Source organism: Populus alba, chromosome 1 (assembly GCF_005239225.2).
Source record: "Populus alba chromosome 1, ASM523922v2, whole genome shotgun sequence".
Lineage (NCBI taxonomy): Eukaryota > Viridiplantae > Streptophyta > Magnoliopsida > Malpighiales > Salicaceae > Populus > Populus alba.
This window is the reverse complement of record NC_133284.1, coordinates 54,649,303-54,666,470: the sequence shown is the minus strand read 5'-3', so window position 1 is coordinate 54,666,470 and position 17,168 is coordinate 54,649,303. Positions and strand designations below refer to the sequence as shown.

Here is a 17,168-nt window from a genome sequence, read left to right as displayed (position 1 = left end):
AACACAATTTACTATAGCTGACAAAAGCTTAAATGCTGATGAGGGATGAAAAAAAGAAACTAAGGAACTATTTCAAAAAAAGATTGAATGATGTGAAGTGTGAACTAAGAAAGTTGATAGGGGAAAGAACATAAAAACCTACCCACAATGGCATAAACCTATAAATGTTTTTCATTAATTAGTAGGGGATGTTCTAATTAGCAACTGAAATTATTTATTTAATTTACTATTATTTAGTTGTTAGCAATCAGCAGCACACAATACCAATTTAACATAACAAATAGGAGATGTTCTATATATATGTGTGTGTGTGTGTATTATTTTAATGTACGTTTATTAACTTGTTAACAATCTGTAGCACACAACACCTAATATGATTTTAACATAGAAAGCAAGGGATGTTCTACTTAGCAACCGAAATTAATTGTCATTAATTTACATTAATTTACTTGGTAGCAATCAACATCACACAACAACAACAAATACACGTTTAACATAGCAACCAACACACAAATAACTGCACATACATGGAGGGAATAAAGAGAATGAAAAATTAGCAGTAATGGCTGACAAGAGTAAAATACAAGTGAATTAAAAAAAGGCATAAACAGATCAATTTCATTGCAATGAACAAAAATAAACTTAAAATCACTATACAAGGAGACTAGTGAAGTAAGCACAATACTTGTTGGAAATTGCAGCTGAGGTGTTTGAATGAAGCACGATGTTGATATTTGTGGTGGGGTTGTTGATTGCAAAAACACAGGTTGCTCGTCATCTTGTTTTTCTATTGATAAGGATAAATGAAGAAAAAATTAGCTTATATAACTATATGTGAGTAAACAACAAGTGATTAACAAAAGGGGATAAATAGATCTTCACTGCAATAAACAACAATTAACTTAAAATTTCTATAAGAACAAACTAGTGAACTAACCCGTTGGAAATTTGAGCTCTAGTGCTTGAATCAAGCTTGATTTATATATATGTTTCGGGGTTGTAGCTTGCAGTGAAAATGATTGTTTTTGTTCTTCATTTTCTTTTGTTAAAGAGAAATGAATAACAATTGAATATGCATATAGAGACGGAGCCATCAATTAATGTTTTGGGTTATGCAACAGTAATGATTTACTGTGGAGTTGTTGTGTGTAGTTAGGGTTGATGGGAAGAGAAATGAATGCAAATGGAAGAACACGAATGAGAATGAGAAGAGCAAACGAGAATCAAACGAGAACAATGTGTGTTTTGGTAAATTTCCACATTACTCATCTCTAGAAAGTTCAACAACATGTTGAAAACTTGCAAAAAAGTAGTATTTTACTACTTCCTAAAAATAGAGGTCCTGCCGCATATAAATGATGGGATCCATATTTTTAATTTTTTAATAATCTGTAACCAAACGACTAATTAGTATGTTTTTTAAAAAACACGAATTCTAACACGTAGACAAATGCACTCGTAATAGTGGGGGCAAGCGGATTTCTTTCAAAGCATGGACTAGTATACCACTAGTAGGGCAGGAGTTGAACCACAAGATTAAGGATCCAATTGCATTTTTTGAAACCAAATAGTATGAAATTGACATTAAACAGTCTGTCCTAAATAGAAATTGAGACAACAAAATATGATTTGATTAATTGCACAATCTTGCCTTCAATCAATTACTTAATGATGGAGTAAAAAGAAAGAAAGAAAAATTGGTGGGAGTGGTGTCCAATATCAAAGGGATTTGGGTGGAGCGAGTGGAGGAATGATCAGTCTTAGGGATAGAATCAGAATACAAATAAATTCGAGTATCTAAATGGAATTTGGTTTTGGAACCAGCCAGATCGAATAGCTTGAGATTGATAAAAGGTGATCTTATTCGAGGACGGAAATACCAATCAAATTAATTACCAGTTTAGCAGGGCAAAGAGAAAGGAAAAAGAAAATGAAGGAGTAGTAGAAGAAGTAATTTAATTGTTGTTGCAAAGAAGAAGAAGAAGAAAGGCATTTATATATTACATATACAATTATTTGATTTGATTTGATTCGGAATCTAGGAATGGAAAGAAAGAGATAAAAAGGTTGAGAGAAACAATGGAAGACGGCGATCAGAAGCATCTTTTCCTCAAATCCAATTCATCAATTACACAACAACACGATGACCATGACCAACAACCACTAGTACATGTTGTAGACAATAACGACTTGGAAGCAGCACAAGCAGCAGGAGGAGGAGGAGGATTCAACAGAAGCAGCAGTGATAATAGCAGAGGAGGACATACGAAGACTGCTGCTATCAAAGATCTGATTCGAGGTTTCTCAGGTCGTCGTCCCTCCTCCTCTCTCAACAACAACAATCTTCATTATCATCATCTAGACGACGAAGACGACGACACTCCATCCATATCAGATCATGACCACCGCAAAAATCGTAATTATGACCACCGTGTTAAGAATATTAATGATCACGACGACGACGACGTTTTAGAGAATGGTGCCACTCCTGAATGGGCCTTGCTTCTTATTGGTTGCCTTCTCGGTCTCGCCTCCGGTCTCTGTGTCGCCGCTTTCAATAAAGGGGTTTGTTTTTCCCTGCCTTCTTCTCTCTCTCTCTCTCTTTTATTTCATCTGGATGGATCTCGCTCTCATTCTCATTGTGCTTTGATGCTCAGTTTCTGTTTAATTTCTCAACAATTGGCTGTGCTTAAGTATTATTATTATTGTTATTGTTATTGTTATTGATTTTGCTTACTACTCAATTCTCTGGCATAATCTTTTTAACAATCAACTGTGCAATCACATCACATGATTTTGTCTCATATTGAAGAAGAACAGCAAGGGGGAAGAAAAGAAAAGAAAAGAAAAGGCCTACATGTTTCTTTCTTATGCTTTTTCATGCACTTATGTTTGCATTGCTAGTTTCCTCAGGATTTCTGTCATTGATATTTTGGTAATGCTTCTTTAGGTTCATTTAATACATGAATGGGCCTGGGCTGGGACTCCAAACGAGGGCGCTGCATGGCTCCGTCTGCAAAGGCTGTCAGACACTTGGCATCGGATTCTTTTAATCCCTGTCGCTGGAGGAGTTATTGTTGGAATGATGCATGGCTTGGTTGAAATATTGGAGCAAATAAGGCAGAACCTTTCTTCTCACAGAAAAGGTTTTGATTTGGTCGCAGGAGTGTTTCCTACAGTGAAAGCCATTCAGGCAGCTGTTACTTTAGGTACTGGTTGTTCTTTGGGTCCTGAGGGACCTAGTGTAGACATCGGCAAATCATGTGCCCATGGATTCTCTTTAATGATGGCAAACAATAGAGAAAGGATGAATACTCTTGTTGCAGCTGGCGCAGCTGCTGGGATTTCTTCAGGTATGTCTCCTTTTTTACATGATAAGATTTTGTTTCTGCTCATTTGCTTCCTTTAGATAATCACCATTTCAAAAGCCAGATATTACCTGGCTGTGGCTGGCTGCTTTGGTTTCAAGATCATCTATTTTATATATATTTACTAGCATCCGGCAACTTCTGGTCATTCATAGCCTAAAACAACACGATCTTATATGGCCTGTCATTCACTTATAATGCAACCCATCTGTTCTGTTTTTTCAAGTGAAGGTTTTAGATTGCACCTCCTAGTCAATGGAAGACCAACTGTTCATAAAAAATTAGCCTTAAAGTAATTAACTTGAGCATGATAAGGCTTGAAGGAGGAGAAATGACACTTTATATAGCATTTTAGAAGAAAAAAACTGAAAAGAAAAATATGGGAAAATGGCATGCATGTTTCTGAGGGTATTAAGAATCTGGATGTTGAGACTGATTTCCTATACATGTTAATCATGTGGAGTGCATTCATTAGCCTTTTCACTTGAGTAGGAATCTCTAATTTCCAAACACAACTGAAATCTTCTGCAATCATCTTGTAGTTTTTGTCAATCTAACTGTATTTCATATCTCTGCTTCCCTGGTGATCTGGTATGTAAACAAAGTCAGGATCAAATCACAGTTCCTTCTTCTGTTTCTATCCATTCTGCTCCAGCAAATTCTTATCTGAATTCCATTCTAATATTCTTTTTGCTCTTCTCATTCAGGTTTCAATGCACCTGTTGCTGGTTGCTTCTTTGCTATTGAAACTGTGTTGAGGCCTCTCCATGCTGAAAATTCACCTCCATTTACAACTGCAATGATTCTGTTGGCTTCTGTAATATCATCAACTGTATCAAACACGTTACTTGGAACACAATCAGCTTTTACAGTGCCATCGTATGATTTGAAATCTGCTGCTGGTACTATTCATTTCCCTTGATGTATTTATTTCTATATTATGATGCTGCATTTGACATGAACGTCTGTGTAAACACAATATAATGATTTTTTCCTTTTTCATTTTTCTCCCCATTTAACTAAATGAAGAAAAAAAACAGTGAGATCTTTGTGTGCAAATCTTATCTGGTAAGAAACTGGTATCACTAGCAAATCTGACTATTTTTATCCTATTTTTGGTTCTGCTTTGCAGAATTACCCTTATACCTGATATTGGGCATGCTATGTGGTGTTGTAAGTGTGGCCTTCACTCGCTTGGTCACTTGGTTCACCAAAGCATTTGAGTTTATCAAAGAAAAATTTGGCCTTCATCCTGTTGCATGCCCTGCTTTAGGTGGTTTAGGAGCTGGAATAATTGCTCTGAAGTATCCTGGAATACTATATTGGGGTTTCACCAATGTTGAAGAAATCTTACACACTGGAAAGAGTGCTTCTGCTCCTGGAATCTGGTTATTAACCCAACTAGCAGCAGCCAAAGTTGTGGCCACTGCTCTGTGTAAGGGTTCATTGCTTGTAGGTGGCCTTTATGCACCAAGTTTGATGATTGGTGCAGCTGTTGGTGCTGTATTTGGAGGTTCAGCTGCAGAACTTATCAATTCAGCCATTCCAGGAAATGCTGCCGTTGCCCAGCCACAGGCATATGCATTGGTAAGTTGGTATTTATTTTGGGCTATTATAAGTTTAATGAGATGCGGTCTGGATATCTCTCTCTTGGCCGAAGTGCCTTTTAATTTGTATCAAGTTGATTAAAGTATTTCAAATCTTTTGCTGTAGGTTGGAATGGCTGCTACGTTAGCATCAGTTTGTTCAGTGCCCTTGACATCAATTCTACTTCTGTTTGAGTTGACAAAAGATTACAGGATAATCCTTCCCCTCATGGTAATTAGATTTAATTGATAATTTTTCCAGAATAATCTTGATTGTTGAGATGTTTATTCTATCCTCTCAGTAACTGGATATGTGATGGGATTTTCATTGAAGAATTTTTTTTTTGTAAGGCTATAATATTCTTGGTCAAAACCGTGTTAAAACCAATCATAAACCTTATATTTCTGCATAGAAACAGTGTATTTTGGTTTAAGAAACTGTCAACTGTATTTTTGCTGCTTGGTCTCATCAATAATCTGAAATCACTGCAAATGGGACTGAAAACGTTTTGTTGTCATTGGCTCATTGCCAAGTAGGCTTTGTTGTGGTTGGTGTCATATTTTTCCTGGCGTTCACATTTTAAATGCTAATTTAATTCTTCTGCCATGAAATGTGAGCAGGGAGCTGTTGGGTTAGCAATATGGGTCCCATCTGTGGCTGACCATGGCAAGGAGAATGAAAGACCTGGTGCTCATAGTTTGGCTAGAGGTTATTCTTCTCTTTCAAACGATACTGATGATGAAGCAATCAATGAAGATTTGCTTGCAGAAAATCTCAAGGTTTGAATTTTTCCATTTTTTTGTGTGGACAATTGATTTATTTAAGAAATGGAGCTTCATGCTTAAGTTATTTTTGTTATTTAATGTGCACCAACCCCCTCTCTTCTGACAGAATTGTGTATTATTTTGAGGTGTAATTTATTTACTCTGTTCTTCCCTGCCTGTTGTTAGGTTTCTAAGGCCATGTCAAAGAACTATGCAAAGGTTGCATTAAGCTTAACATTGAAAGAAGCTATAAAATATATGCATGACAGCAAACAGAATTGCTTGCTCGTAGTTGATGATGAAGATTTACTGGAAGGAATACTAACATATGGCGACATCAGACGGCTGTCCAAGACATCTAGCGATGCTTCCACGGGTGATTCAACAATCATAGATGTATAAAAGGATGAAGATAACTTTCTTTCTGCTTGTGTATGCTTTCCAGTGTGATATTTAAAGTTTTTATTTTTTATTTGGTACAGGTAAATACCTGTCTTGTTTCTACTGTTTGCACCCGGGAGATAAGGTACCGAGGTCAAGTTCGTGGACTTTTGACATGTTATCCTGACACTGATTTGGCAATTGCCAAGGACTTGATGGAGGCCAAAGGCATCAAGCAGTTGCCTGTGGTTAAGCGTAGTAGAGGCTCTCAAAAAGATTGGAAACGAAGGGTTGTTGCTATCCTTCATTATGACTCAATCTGGAATTGCCTCAGGTTCTTACTGATTTTATTGTCTCAACTATAGCTTTCTTTCTTTTCTATAATCAATGCATGTTTCCTGGTTTCAAATTCTCTAACTTTGTCTTCTCCGTCATGTATTTTAGACATGTAGTTGTTGGTCTTAGTTTCTTTTCTACATATGATAATGATCCAGTGTTTGGTACCAATGAGTGCTCTAGTTCTTGCAACTGTACATTGTACTTGTGAAACAAAATGGAAGGTTGTTGCGTGAGTTAAAAACCCAGCCATGTTTTTGGCAGAAAATTTTCTGACTGTGGATTCCACCAGCCTAGATCAACAAGCTGGCTGTTAATGTTAAAAGTGTAGCCAGCTGCCATAGGAACTTCCAACCATTGAAATATCAAAAGCATCATATTTTTGCATCAGCTCTATGACCAACAAGAAAATGGTTAGGTGATATTGGCAAGTTACATGATTCAAATATACAAGTGTGAAGTATTTTTGTGTCAGCTAAATACTGGTTATACCAACAATTTTGTTTTAGCTTGAAGAAATGTTTCGTGTTTTAGTAATCAACATGCCATGCGACACAGATTTATTTATCTGTTGAGTTTGCAGGGAGCTGCTTTCTGTACAATAACTAGCATACCTGAAAACAAGCCTGCTAGGCCATTGAATTTGCCTACAGATTTTGGTGGTTGATTCTGTGAATTTTCTTCATTATTTATATACAGCTCGTAACTGAACAAGAATGTTGTGAACACCATATTAGTGGACACAGTGCAGTAGTGGCATATGTGTGAATATCACATCATTTTTGTGAATTCTCTATTTTATTGACTAGGAAAATACATTTAATTGTGTTATTTGATGTAAAGCATCTTCTTTTTTTCTTTTTTCTTTGTTTCATTATCTTGGCATCTTAATCATTTTCCGTTTCCTGAAACTTCTGTTTGGTTGGGATATCTTTCTCCGTTGTAGAGAGGAGATAGCTCGGAGGGGACAAGTCCATCAGAACAGAAAAGAGGATGGTATTGAGATGATTGAAAACGGGCATTAATGTGGTGCCAGGCAAGTCTCAGAGTTTTGTGCACTGCCGCTGCAGAAGACAAGTTGAAAGAGAGACCCGGATAGCTGGATGTCTGTATTTTGGAATTAATCCAAGTCCACAGATAATCGGTATATATTCTTGAGTCTCTTGGCTTGCAGGCTCATAATTAAATATTATATGGTGGGTTTTCCCCATGCACAAATCGCACCTCGGAGATGTAGTAATATCCTAGATACATTTCAATGTCCAAAGCATGATTGAAGTTTTTTTTAAAAAAAAGATGGAAGAAAAAGGAAAAGGGAGATACAGGCTGACAGTTCAACGTTAATCAAGACTTTGTTTGACTGCCAACGTGATTCTCTAGATCCAACGTGTCTTCCTTCCTTATTGCTTCATCATGGAAGGACAAAGGGATGCTTAAATTTCACAGGAATTGAAGATAGATTGTTCTTGTTTTCCTTGGAGCCATAATCATGTGCGCGCGCTTCTTGCACTCACTCATTTGCTATCATGGGTTTTCAATTGTTTTTGTCCCGACAACTAATAAGCATTGCACTTGGATTAGGAGGATGCATTCATTCTAGGCTTAGAAGTCTCATAGACTATGTGGTGGGGCATGGATGCATCTAGGACATACCCAGCCAGATACTTCTGCTAGAGGCCATGGCTTCTTACAGCCCTGAATACAGAAGCGTCGACATTGATAAACTGTCTTATCATGATTTTTGTGAGAGAATATCGTCAAATACAATAATAGAATATGCTTTGGCTAGTTGACAATTTCTACGTCTATTCATCTCCTCTTCTTTTCTTTTTCTTTTTTCCATAAAAGAATCATACAATTTGCAAATACCATGCAATATGATCAAGACAGGATCTCGCGCACTATCTTTTATTTTTGTACCAAATTAAACCTAAATTCCCTGTTCAAGCACTAGCGAAAGAAGATGATGGCGTTGTGCACGCAACCATCAAACATCCATCGATGAAAGTAGCCTATGGCCCTGTGTACCTTTTCCTGTTACACAGCCCTTCACCGGTCAATGAACTCCTTCCCTTTTGTTTCCACGGAGCAGAGCAAAAGGCAATTAGTAAACGGAAGGCATACAATGACAAAGAGAGTAGAAAGGACACGCTCAACTTTCCCTTTTTCTTGTGGGTGGAAAAAGCACCTCACCTTTAGCACCCACCCATTTTCCTGCCTCACCACACAAGAGTCATCACCTCCACACCCCTATTCCATTTCTCTACTGAGTTTGTCTAAGAGTGTGGTTATGATCGATTTTTATGTAAAAATATATATTAATAATATTTTTTAATTTTTTAAAAATTATTTTTGACATCAACACATCAAAATGATATGAAAACACTAAAAAATATATTAATTTAAAATTAATAAAAAAATAAAAAAATTTCAAATTTTTTAAAAATATTTTTAAAACACAGAAATAAACAGGAACAAAAGGCTCTTTAAAAGTAATATAATCTTGAACCAAATTAAACCCTAAATTCCTATGAAATCAGCAAACCAGGGGTGAAAGAACAATTTGCATCCCAAGTCAAGAAGAGGACTCGTTTGCATGCGTTTGTGTTTGAGATGCGTCGAGTTAAGATTATCGATGTTCTTGCTCAGTTCTTGCCGCGTTTCAAAGTATATATAGCTTCAACAGACATTATTTGTTGTTTTTTTTAAGCTAAATATGGTTTGAATAGCCTATATAAATCTAGCAGGCATAATAAAAATATATAATTAATCTTATCCCCGCATTACTAAATAAACCATGTTTAGACACGTGCCAGAGAGAGCATTGACGTGGGGGGGAAATTATCACTCACGCTCTGCCTGTCAATCTCTCTTTTCCTTTTTCTATTTTGTTTTTAATTTTTTTTGGATCTTAAGAAAGGAAAATTTAAACAAAACAGAAAAGAAAATACTGAAAACTGAACCTCCAGCAATCCTAAAGCCGCTCACCATCAGCGGGAGGAGAAACGGAAGGGAAAAAAGAGAGAGGTTGAATTCGTAGAGTTATTATACTTGTCTGCATTTCCTTGTTCGAAAGAAAGCTGCAAAACCTGTGATCGATTTGACCTTAAAGTTCTTCCCTTTTTATTTACACACTGGATAAATTAATTATTCGACTGCTTTGAGGATTCTTATTCTTCATTTCTTTGTCATGGTGTAGATGATGACGATGATGATGGGATGTTGATGTGGGATCTTCAAACCCTAATAACCACACCTCTGGATCTTCTTCTTCTTGTCTTGGACATTTACACTGTACAATCCGTAATAGCAAAACACAAGAAAGGTCAGATTTTTAGACAAGATCCCTCTTCATTTTTGAGTTTCAGATTCTGGGTTTCCTGGATTAGCTTCATATTTTGACTATTTTCATCTGTTGACTTTTTGATTAAGTTTACACAATTGCACTGTTGTTAATATTAAGTTTACTTTTTGATTGTTAGCTACCTGCCTCTTACCTCTACAATATCATTTCTTTCTGGGATTTTTTCCTTCTCCTTATAGTAGCTGATTAATATGAGAAAGAAATAGTCTTGTCTGTAAATTCCCTGATTGAAGATAGATTGATTACGGGCTTGCTGCACGGAGCTACAATAACCTGTGCTACTTGTACTGTATTTGCTATCATTGGTTTTCATTCAATTTTGTGACAATTGATTGCTTGTAGGGTTTATAAGCATTTCACTTGGATACATACTATCAGAAGCAGGAACATGCATGCTAGGCATAGAAGTCCTGGAAATGGATACAGGTCTGGTGCCATGGGGGTGGGCGTGGGTGCATCCAGGATATCACCAGATACTTCAGCTAGAGGCCATGGCTTTTACAATTCCGAACACAGAAGCTTCAATAACCGTGGCTTTGGCCGTGGCCAGGGCCACTCCAGATCTTTTCGCCAACCTCCTCAGCCACCAACACAGAAAGGTGATGTTTTGATGGAAGCTGGTAGGCTTGCAGCTGAGTATTTAGTTTCCAAGGGATTGTTACCTCAGAGTGCACTTTCTGGTAAATGGCAGAATGGTGGTTTCAAAATGCAAGCTGGGGATTATCAGGACTTTAGGCAACAAGAAGACCTTATGCATGAGGGCCGAACATCTGCCCATTCTCGGCTAGGGAGTGGTGCTTCTGATACTGGACTGAGCAGGAGAAGATACTCTGATGACTTCAATTCGAGGAATCATGTGAAAGGAAGGAGGAGAGGAGAGCATTACCGGGGTTATAGCGCAGAGTGGGGTAGAGAATATGGGAGGAGTGGGCCATTGTCAGATAGGAATAGAGTGTCCCCTGATATGGAGGGGCAGAGTGATACAGTTTCTGAACACTATGAAGAGCAGCAAGTTAGCAATGATGTAGGTGATGGGATGGAGAAATCTGGTCTGAGTGGGGTGGCACCAGAAAGTGAAGAAACTGCTGATATAGAATCAGGACTGAGCAAGTACAACCACCCAGATGATACTGGCTCCAAGGCAAGTTCTTCTAGTGTTCCGAAAGAAGAGACTGGTGGCGAACCCTCCAAAAGCTCTGGTGATCCAGCAAACTTAAATCTTGGGAACGGGGAGGTGAAGGATAGCAATTATGATTATGAAACTGAGAAACAGATTGTTCCAGAGGATTTACCTATCCAGCAGAGTGCCGTGGAGGGTGACATCTTGGGCAAGAATGGATCTGATTTACTAACATTGAGCAAGTTCGCCAATGTGCCAACGAAAACACGCTCTGCATTGTCATGTAGGTCCTCCAGGGTTGATCAAGTTCCCAATAATGAAGAGGAAGGCACTTCTGGTATTGGGCTTAACAAGGGATCTGAAGATTCAGTTCAAGATGTCATGGACAATGTTTCTGCAGCTGATGTGCTAGCAAATGCACCTCGTGATTCAAATTGTCCCAACTCTGAAATAACTGAAGTAGCTGCTGTCCAGTCTGCCGAGGATGTGGATGAAGAAGGCCCTGAATATGGTGCTGTGCAGGGAAAATGTGTGAGGTCTCATTCTTTTCCAGTTAGAGCTTTTATACACGACAATGAACAAGAATCAAGCCTGGGGCCTTCTGGTTTTGGAAGGTCCACCTCAGTCAAAGAGCGAGGTGAGAAGCGGGCTGCAGAAGGCAGTGATTTTAGCGAGGTGGTGAAGAAACCTAGAGAATGGCTTCCATCCTTGGTTAACACCACTGATGAGCTCTTGCACCTCTCTAATTTGAATGAAAATACAGGGGGTTCTCAAGAAGAGAGGGTTTCACCTGATCAGCAAGTTACCATGGCTGCTACTCAAGACACTTATGTTAGTAATTGTCGATTTCCAAGAACTGGTGGTGAACCAGGATTCAAGTATGCACAAGAGAAACAGCTTTTTCCTAGTTCATTTAAAATCGTTGATCTTAATCTCATGGAAACATCTGATATGAATGACACACATCGTAGTGATCCAGTTCTCACACACCCATCTATTATGACAATGGGAAAACAAGCACCACAGGTTGACATTGATTTGTCAATGAGTAATTCCAACGTTTCTGGTGAATATACTAGACATATGACTGATGGTAAGCAGGTTGAAATAATTGATTTAGAGAATGATACCCTGGAAGACAAAGACTTTGATAGTTCACAAATAAAGTAAGTTCCTTATATAATCATTCCTTCTCTTTGCTCTTATATGTTTCTTAACTTGTCAAACTGAATGTTTCTCACATCAAGTAGCTTACTTCATTATTGTGTTTATGATCTCATTTTAGTCTGTTCAGATACTGGATGTAGTTTTTTTCTACCTGATCTTAACTTGCCCATCTTCTTAGGACGGAGATTGCATTTAATGGGACAGAAGGTTTTCCCAACCATTCACAGAATGTTGGTAATGTTACTGATGTTCAGGATAACTATGATGGTCTTATGCTTTCAGAGTTTCTCAACAATTTCCCAAATTGTAATTCTGTTCCGGGGAACATAAATCCACTGCAAAACGAAATGGGCCTTGACAATGGAGAGGTATGATATAGTTAGCCTATTAGCCTGAATAGAACATGAAAACCAAGTAGCCTTTCTTTGAATTAAAAAAATAAAGTCTGCAAGAATTTTAAAATGTGTGCATTTTGCTACTTGATGCTGTATGCATTCCATTCATATTCCAATCAATTGCTTCATTAAATGTATAATCCTATGCATATGATCTCATGGCATTTATGCGGCACTTAGTTTTAGAATTCATCTTTTTGGTAGTGGAAGATAGATAAATAAATACATTTCCATCATATAGTTGATGAATAACTCACTTAGTATTACTGATTGTTTCAGGGGACTCTTGGTGATGATGACTCGATTTATATGTCCCTGGGAGAAATACCATTAAGTATGCCACATATTTAACTTCTTGGTTTGATTTCTTATAAATCTAGAGTTCATGTAGTCGATCTGCCTAACTCTGGTGTTTAATCGCATGCTAATAGGCTGTACAAACACATTTTTACCACCATTAACCATTGAGGTATATTTGGTGATGGTTGTTCACATTATTGTGAAATTTTTTTTTTTTTTTTTTTTTGTTACAATAAGTTGTGCATAGATCTATAGATAAGTAATATATTTTAACGAAAAATGGCTCCATTTGGATCTCAAAAGCATATAAATTGGAGAAGGAAAGGATTATGAAGAAACTTCTTCTCCTGGCATCTTTAATAACTTTCTGGCGTCTCTGCTTCTGCTTGACATTCAAATTAAAGCTGAAGTCTTTTACCAAAAACCTGTTGTGCACTCCAAAAAATGTGCGATTTTAATAAAAAGCTAGGGGAATTGTAAATCATGATGCTGCATTAGCTTTCTTTGCTTCAAAATTGTTTGAAATGAAAATTGACCGTTGATAAATTTAAGTGCACTCCAGGATTCCAGGGTGCTCAATAGCCTATAAACTATGTTCTGCTCCAAATTTTTAGTCCTTATCATAACCACATTCACTAAGAAAAAAGGTTTTTTTATTGGTCTGCTTTTAGGTCAAAATCTTCTTTTCCGAAACTTGTTTGTCCATGATTATACATGTCTTCACCAAATTTTCCCCACGTCATTGAGATGCAGCTATATGAGAATTGGATGAGCTCTTTTCTGTTGCATCACTGTCTTCATCATAGAACTTAAAATGGTAATACCTTAATAGTTATCTTGTGAAACGAGCAAATTAATGATATTGGTGTCCATTGAAACCAATGCGATTTCAAAGCAAAACTAAAAGGCTGCTTTAAGGTCTCGTAAACTTGGCCTACAAGCAGAAGTTGGCTACTCAGCAGGAGCAAGGATATTTATATCTGCTAGCTACATAAAATATGATAGGAGTGTGTATTGGTTTCAAAAGCAAGTTTACAACATTGATGTCCTGTGAATGTCATATAAGTAAATGTCTATATGAAATGAACCATTAGATGGCTGGTCCTACTAGTTCATTTTTATTCACTCTCCTCGGCTAGAGGAATCCAGATTTCGGAGGCATAGCAGAACTGTTTTTTCAACTAAGAACACGGTAGTAATTCATATGAGCATGTTATCATATTCATTAATGCTGTGTTTTAGTCGATATTCATCTTTATCATCAAGCAGCACAGCAATTTTGTTATAACATGCATGCTGCTGATGTTCTGAGCAAATAAATAGCCTATCAATTTATCAGTTAATATTTCGCAGCATCTTATCTGACACCATCTTTTCTACTCGCCTAAGTCTCTTGTTTTTTCTTTGTAGGCTTCATACCTGCCTGGGAGCAGCCAACACCGCAGGAGTACGAGAAGCCCTTTTGATTCAGCGTTTCTTTGAATCAGCAAGGGCTACTGCTTGGAATGCTTACTCTCGGTCATCGGGGTCTTTTGTTGCAGGTCTTTTGTTGCAATGACTCGCTCAATCTGGATGCCACCGTCCTTCGTGTTTTATTGTTTTTTGTCTCTCTCTCGCCTTCTATGCTGTTTATAAAGGATGCAGGAAATGACTTTCCTGGTAGGAATTTTAGGAATGGTGAATGATTTTCTTCTATGTGGCTGTTGGGATTCTTCATTATATGGTTAAAGAGGTTTGTCGAATTGATTAAGAAATCAATCTGGGTTCTCAAGGCACAAAGTATCACATGGATAAGCTTTTCTTGCAGATTAGAATCTGAATGGGCTTGTTTCATGTGCCTTCTAGGTTCGTTCTTTGATTTCAGTTCCTCCAAAGGGATACTTGGAACTTCTCAATTTGGTTATTTAAATAAAGTCTTGGTGTACACTCTTCAAACAACCTCAAAGCATATACCAGATTTGATGTAGCTTTCAAATGCAAACAACAGCTCGACATGTTGGCTTCGAATTAGAGATTGTATTGCCTTTGTGAGTAAACATATTTCTACTCAGAGATTGTATTGTCAGCATTTAGGTTGGTTTCTACCAACTCCCACAGAAGGAATTGAGCGTGCTTAAACTGGATGAAGGGAGCCGAGGGGGAGAGAAGGATTTGATTCATTCTCCTCCCCGCTACCAATCTTTTTGAAGCATTAATTTCTGACAGCTAACACTGAAATAGTAATGTACCAGTGGTCATTCTTCATCTGCACTCTGTACTCTTTTATTTTGCAGGATCATCCACTCATTTCGCTGAATGTTTGTTGAGTCTAGGGCTTAAATTACGCGTACAGCCAGTGTTAGTAAAGCCACTTTTCCAGCCTGTAGTGTGTAGTTGTTGATGACGAAAGTTCCCAGATACATGCTGGCAGTAGCTCGATGGGTCTTGACTCTTGACTCGATAACGGTGTTGTCTGAAACACAATGGGCCCATAGTGCTGGCTGCCCCAGGTCAAAAGAGAATTCAGCTGGTGTTAAAAGAAAAAACGACAGGAAGTTAGGCTTGAATTTTTGCATGGCAAGAGTGGAATTATCTTCCATCATCCCTTCCGTCATGGCTCGTGCTCATGAGAGTCGTAAGATTTGGCAAATCTCTAGTTAGTAGTAATAGGAGGAGCACTCCCTTGGATGTGCGTGAGGATGTTGAGTTTCTCTTCTTCTTCGTCGTAAAAAAAAAACTGCTTTGCGGTTGAACTGTGTTGTCTTCACGAGTGAGAGATCAGCATGACACGTGTGGGGCAAGTAGCTTGTGTAATGGAAGTGGGCCAGCTAGGTGTTAGAAGGGAACAGCTACATGTCTTTGTCGAGCTGGGAGATGATCGATAGACATGGATGGAATTTGAAGTTTCTTGCAGGAAAAAAACTGCATGGTTACGTTAAGCAAACACCAACCGAAAACGACATCTCCTTCAATTAAACAATATATATAATGCTTAATTGTCTTCAATTCGTTTAGTCCTCGTGATTATGCAGCTGCTTTTTCTCGGAGCATGCTTGAGGTGAACTGGGGCTTCCGCAAATTGTACCCTTTTAAAATATTCAAAAAATATATTTTTTTATTTTTATTTTTTAATGATATCTAATAAATGTGTATATAAACGATCCCTGAAAGCAGCATTTATTTGAATGGAAAGTAATTAGGAAATGGACATGGTGGATTACAGCTAGTTTTGTAGTGTGTATAATTCATTAATCGTGGAATGTTTTGGGGTTGCGGGGCTTCATCTATAGGTTCTATAAGCAGCAAAATGCCACCTGCCTGCCTGGCTATTCCCATGCATTTATCTCATGAAGCTCCTATTTGACAAACTTTCAGTTTTCTGAAACCTAAATCAGAGATTTCTTGGAGTTTTCCTCTTTCTTTACGATGATTTTCTTGGTTAGTTAGTTGCTACCTTCTTGTTTTTCCTACTAGCTTGTTGACAGCGTGATAAATAATTAATTGCTGCAGGTTTTAATAATTGAATATCAAACATGTCTTAATCGACATGAGTCGGCACTTTTTTATATATATAAATACATGATATTGATGTTTTTTTCAATGATTTTAATGGGTTGATATTAAAAAATCTAAAAAATATATTATTTTAAAGAAGTATATTTTACTTTATATTTAAGGTTCGGAATAAGATTGATAATGATTTAAATCTAATAACTATATATACACCACATATTCTTTATGAGGAAGGCGCATGCATGACTGTAAAACTCATATCGGTTTAATTGCCGTCCTAAAAACCTAGCATTTCGAACTTTAAATCGGGTTTAGTTTATAATTGTACCAATAAATCATTAATTAAATTAAACTTAATTAATCAAGTTAAAATATGGTCGGTTATTCTAACTTTTTCTCACAACACAATCAAAATCCAGTTGAATTAAAAATATATATTTTTTAATTAAAAAATAGGATTATTTTTAAATTAAAAAATGGGAAATCAGATTCATGGATCCATGATCCAAACCCGATCATATATGGGCTAGATTTGAAAACAAATGGGCGGGTGCGTGGGCGTGAGGTAAGGTAGGCAGGGACAGGAGAGGTGTAGTCAAAACTTATAATAAATAAAAAGAAAGTAAACGTGGCTTCCCAGTAGCATTGATCCCCGTACACGTGGCCCTCCTCCTTTCTTCATCTTCTTGTAACGTCGTGATCATACTACTATATGTTGAGGGGACCCCCCCCCCAAAAAAAAAAAAAAATATATATATATATATATATATAATTTTCATTTTAAAATTATTATAAAAATAGATTTATTATAATATTTATATCTTCTTATCTTTAATAATATATATTCTTGGGGTATATATAGGAATAAACACTAATCTTTCGAGATGCAAAGGT

General features: G+C 37.2%; 2 protein-coding genes across 6 annotated transcripts; both read left to right on the top strand.

Moving 5' to 3' along the window:
• Positions 1-1,668: 1,668 nt before the first annotated feature.
• On the top strand, positions 1,669-7,923 carry LOC118037652 (chloride channel protein CLC-f). Its single transcript, XM_035043701.2, has 9 exons — positions 1,669-2,565; positions 2,951-3,353; positions 4,076-4,270; positions 4,501-4,955; positions 5,082-5,186; positions 5,576-5,734; positions 5,906-6,115; positions 6,202-6,434; positions 7,383-7,923. The coding sequence occupies exons 1-9, from the start codon at positions 2,080-2,082 to the stop codon at positions 7,459-7,461; spliced, it is 2,325 nt and encodes a 774-aa protein (XP_034899592.1). The 5' UTR covers positions 1,669-2,079; the 3' UTR covers positions 7,462-7,923.
• Positions 7,924-9,283: 1,360 nt separating this feature from the next.
• Positions 9,284-14,553, top strand: LOC118037722 (uncharacterized protein At4g26450). 5 transcript variants are annotated; one of them, XM_035043798.2, is made up of 6 exons: positions 9,286-9,463; positions 9,636-9,761; positions 10,143-12,086; positions 12,266-12,455; positions 12,762-12,816; positions 14,193-14,553. In XM_035043798.2, exons 3-6 carry the CDS (start codon positions 10,189-10,191, stop codon positions 14,246-14,248), a joined length of 2,199 nt encoding a protein of 732 aa, XP_034899689.1. In that variant the 5' UTR covers positions 9,286-9,463; positions 9,636-9,761; positions 10,143-10,188; the 3' UTR covers positions 14,249-14,553. The 5 variants fall into 5 exon arrangements, with proteins under 5 accessions (XP_034899694.1, XP_034899689.1, XP_034899692.1 ...); XM_035043801.2 differs by having other exon boundaries at positions 9,286-9,527; XM_035043799.2 differs by having other exon boundaries at positions 9,286-9,547.
• Positions 14,554-17,168: the final 2,615 nt, after the last annotated feature.

Bases quoted from the DNA above. Each gene is read 5' to 3' on its own strand.
- LOC118037652 (XM_035043701.2), top strand. From the start codon at position 2,080: ATGGAAGACGGCGATCAGAAGCATCTTTTCCTCAAATCCAATTCATCA. The intron at 5,735-5,905 runs GTTTGAATTTTT...GCCTGTTGTTAG, and splicing joins TGCTTGCAGAAAATCTCAAG to GTTTCTAAGGCCATGTCAAA. The intron at 6,435-7,382 runs GTTCTTACTGAT...TCTCCGTTGTAG, and splicing joins TCAATCTGGAATTGCCTCAG to AGAGGAGATAGCTCGGAGGG.
- LOC118037722 (XM_035043798.2), top strand. From the start codon at position 10,189: ATGCATGCTAGGCATAGAAGTCCTGGAAATGGATACAGGTCTGGTGCC. The intron at 12,087-12,265 runs GTAAGTTCCTTA...CCATCTTCTTAG, and splicing joins TTTGATAGTTCACAAATAAA to GACGGAGATTGCATTTAATG. The intron at 12,817-14,192 runs GTATGCCACATA...TTTTCTTTGTAG, and splicing joins CCTGGGAGAAATACCATTAA to GCTTCATACCTGCCTGGGAG.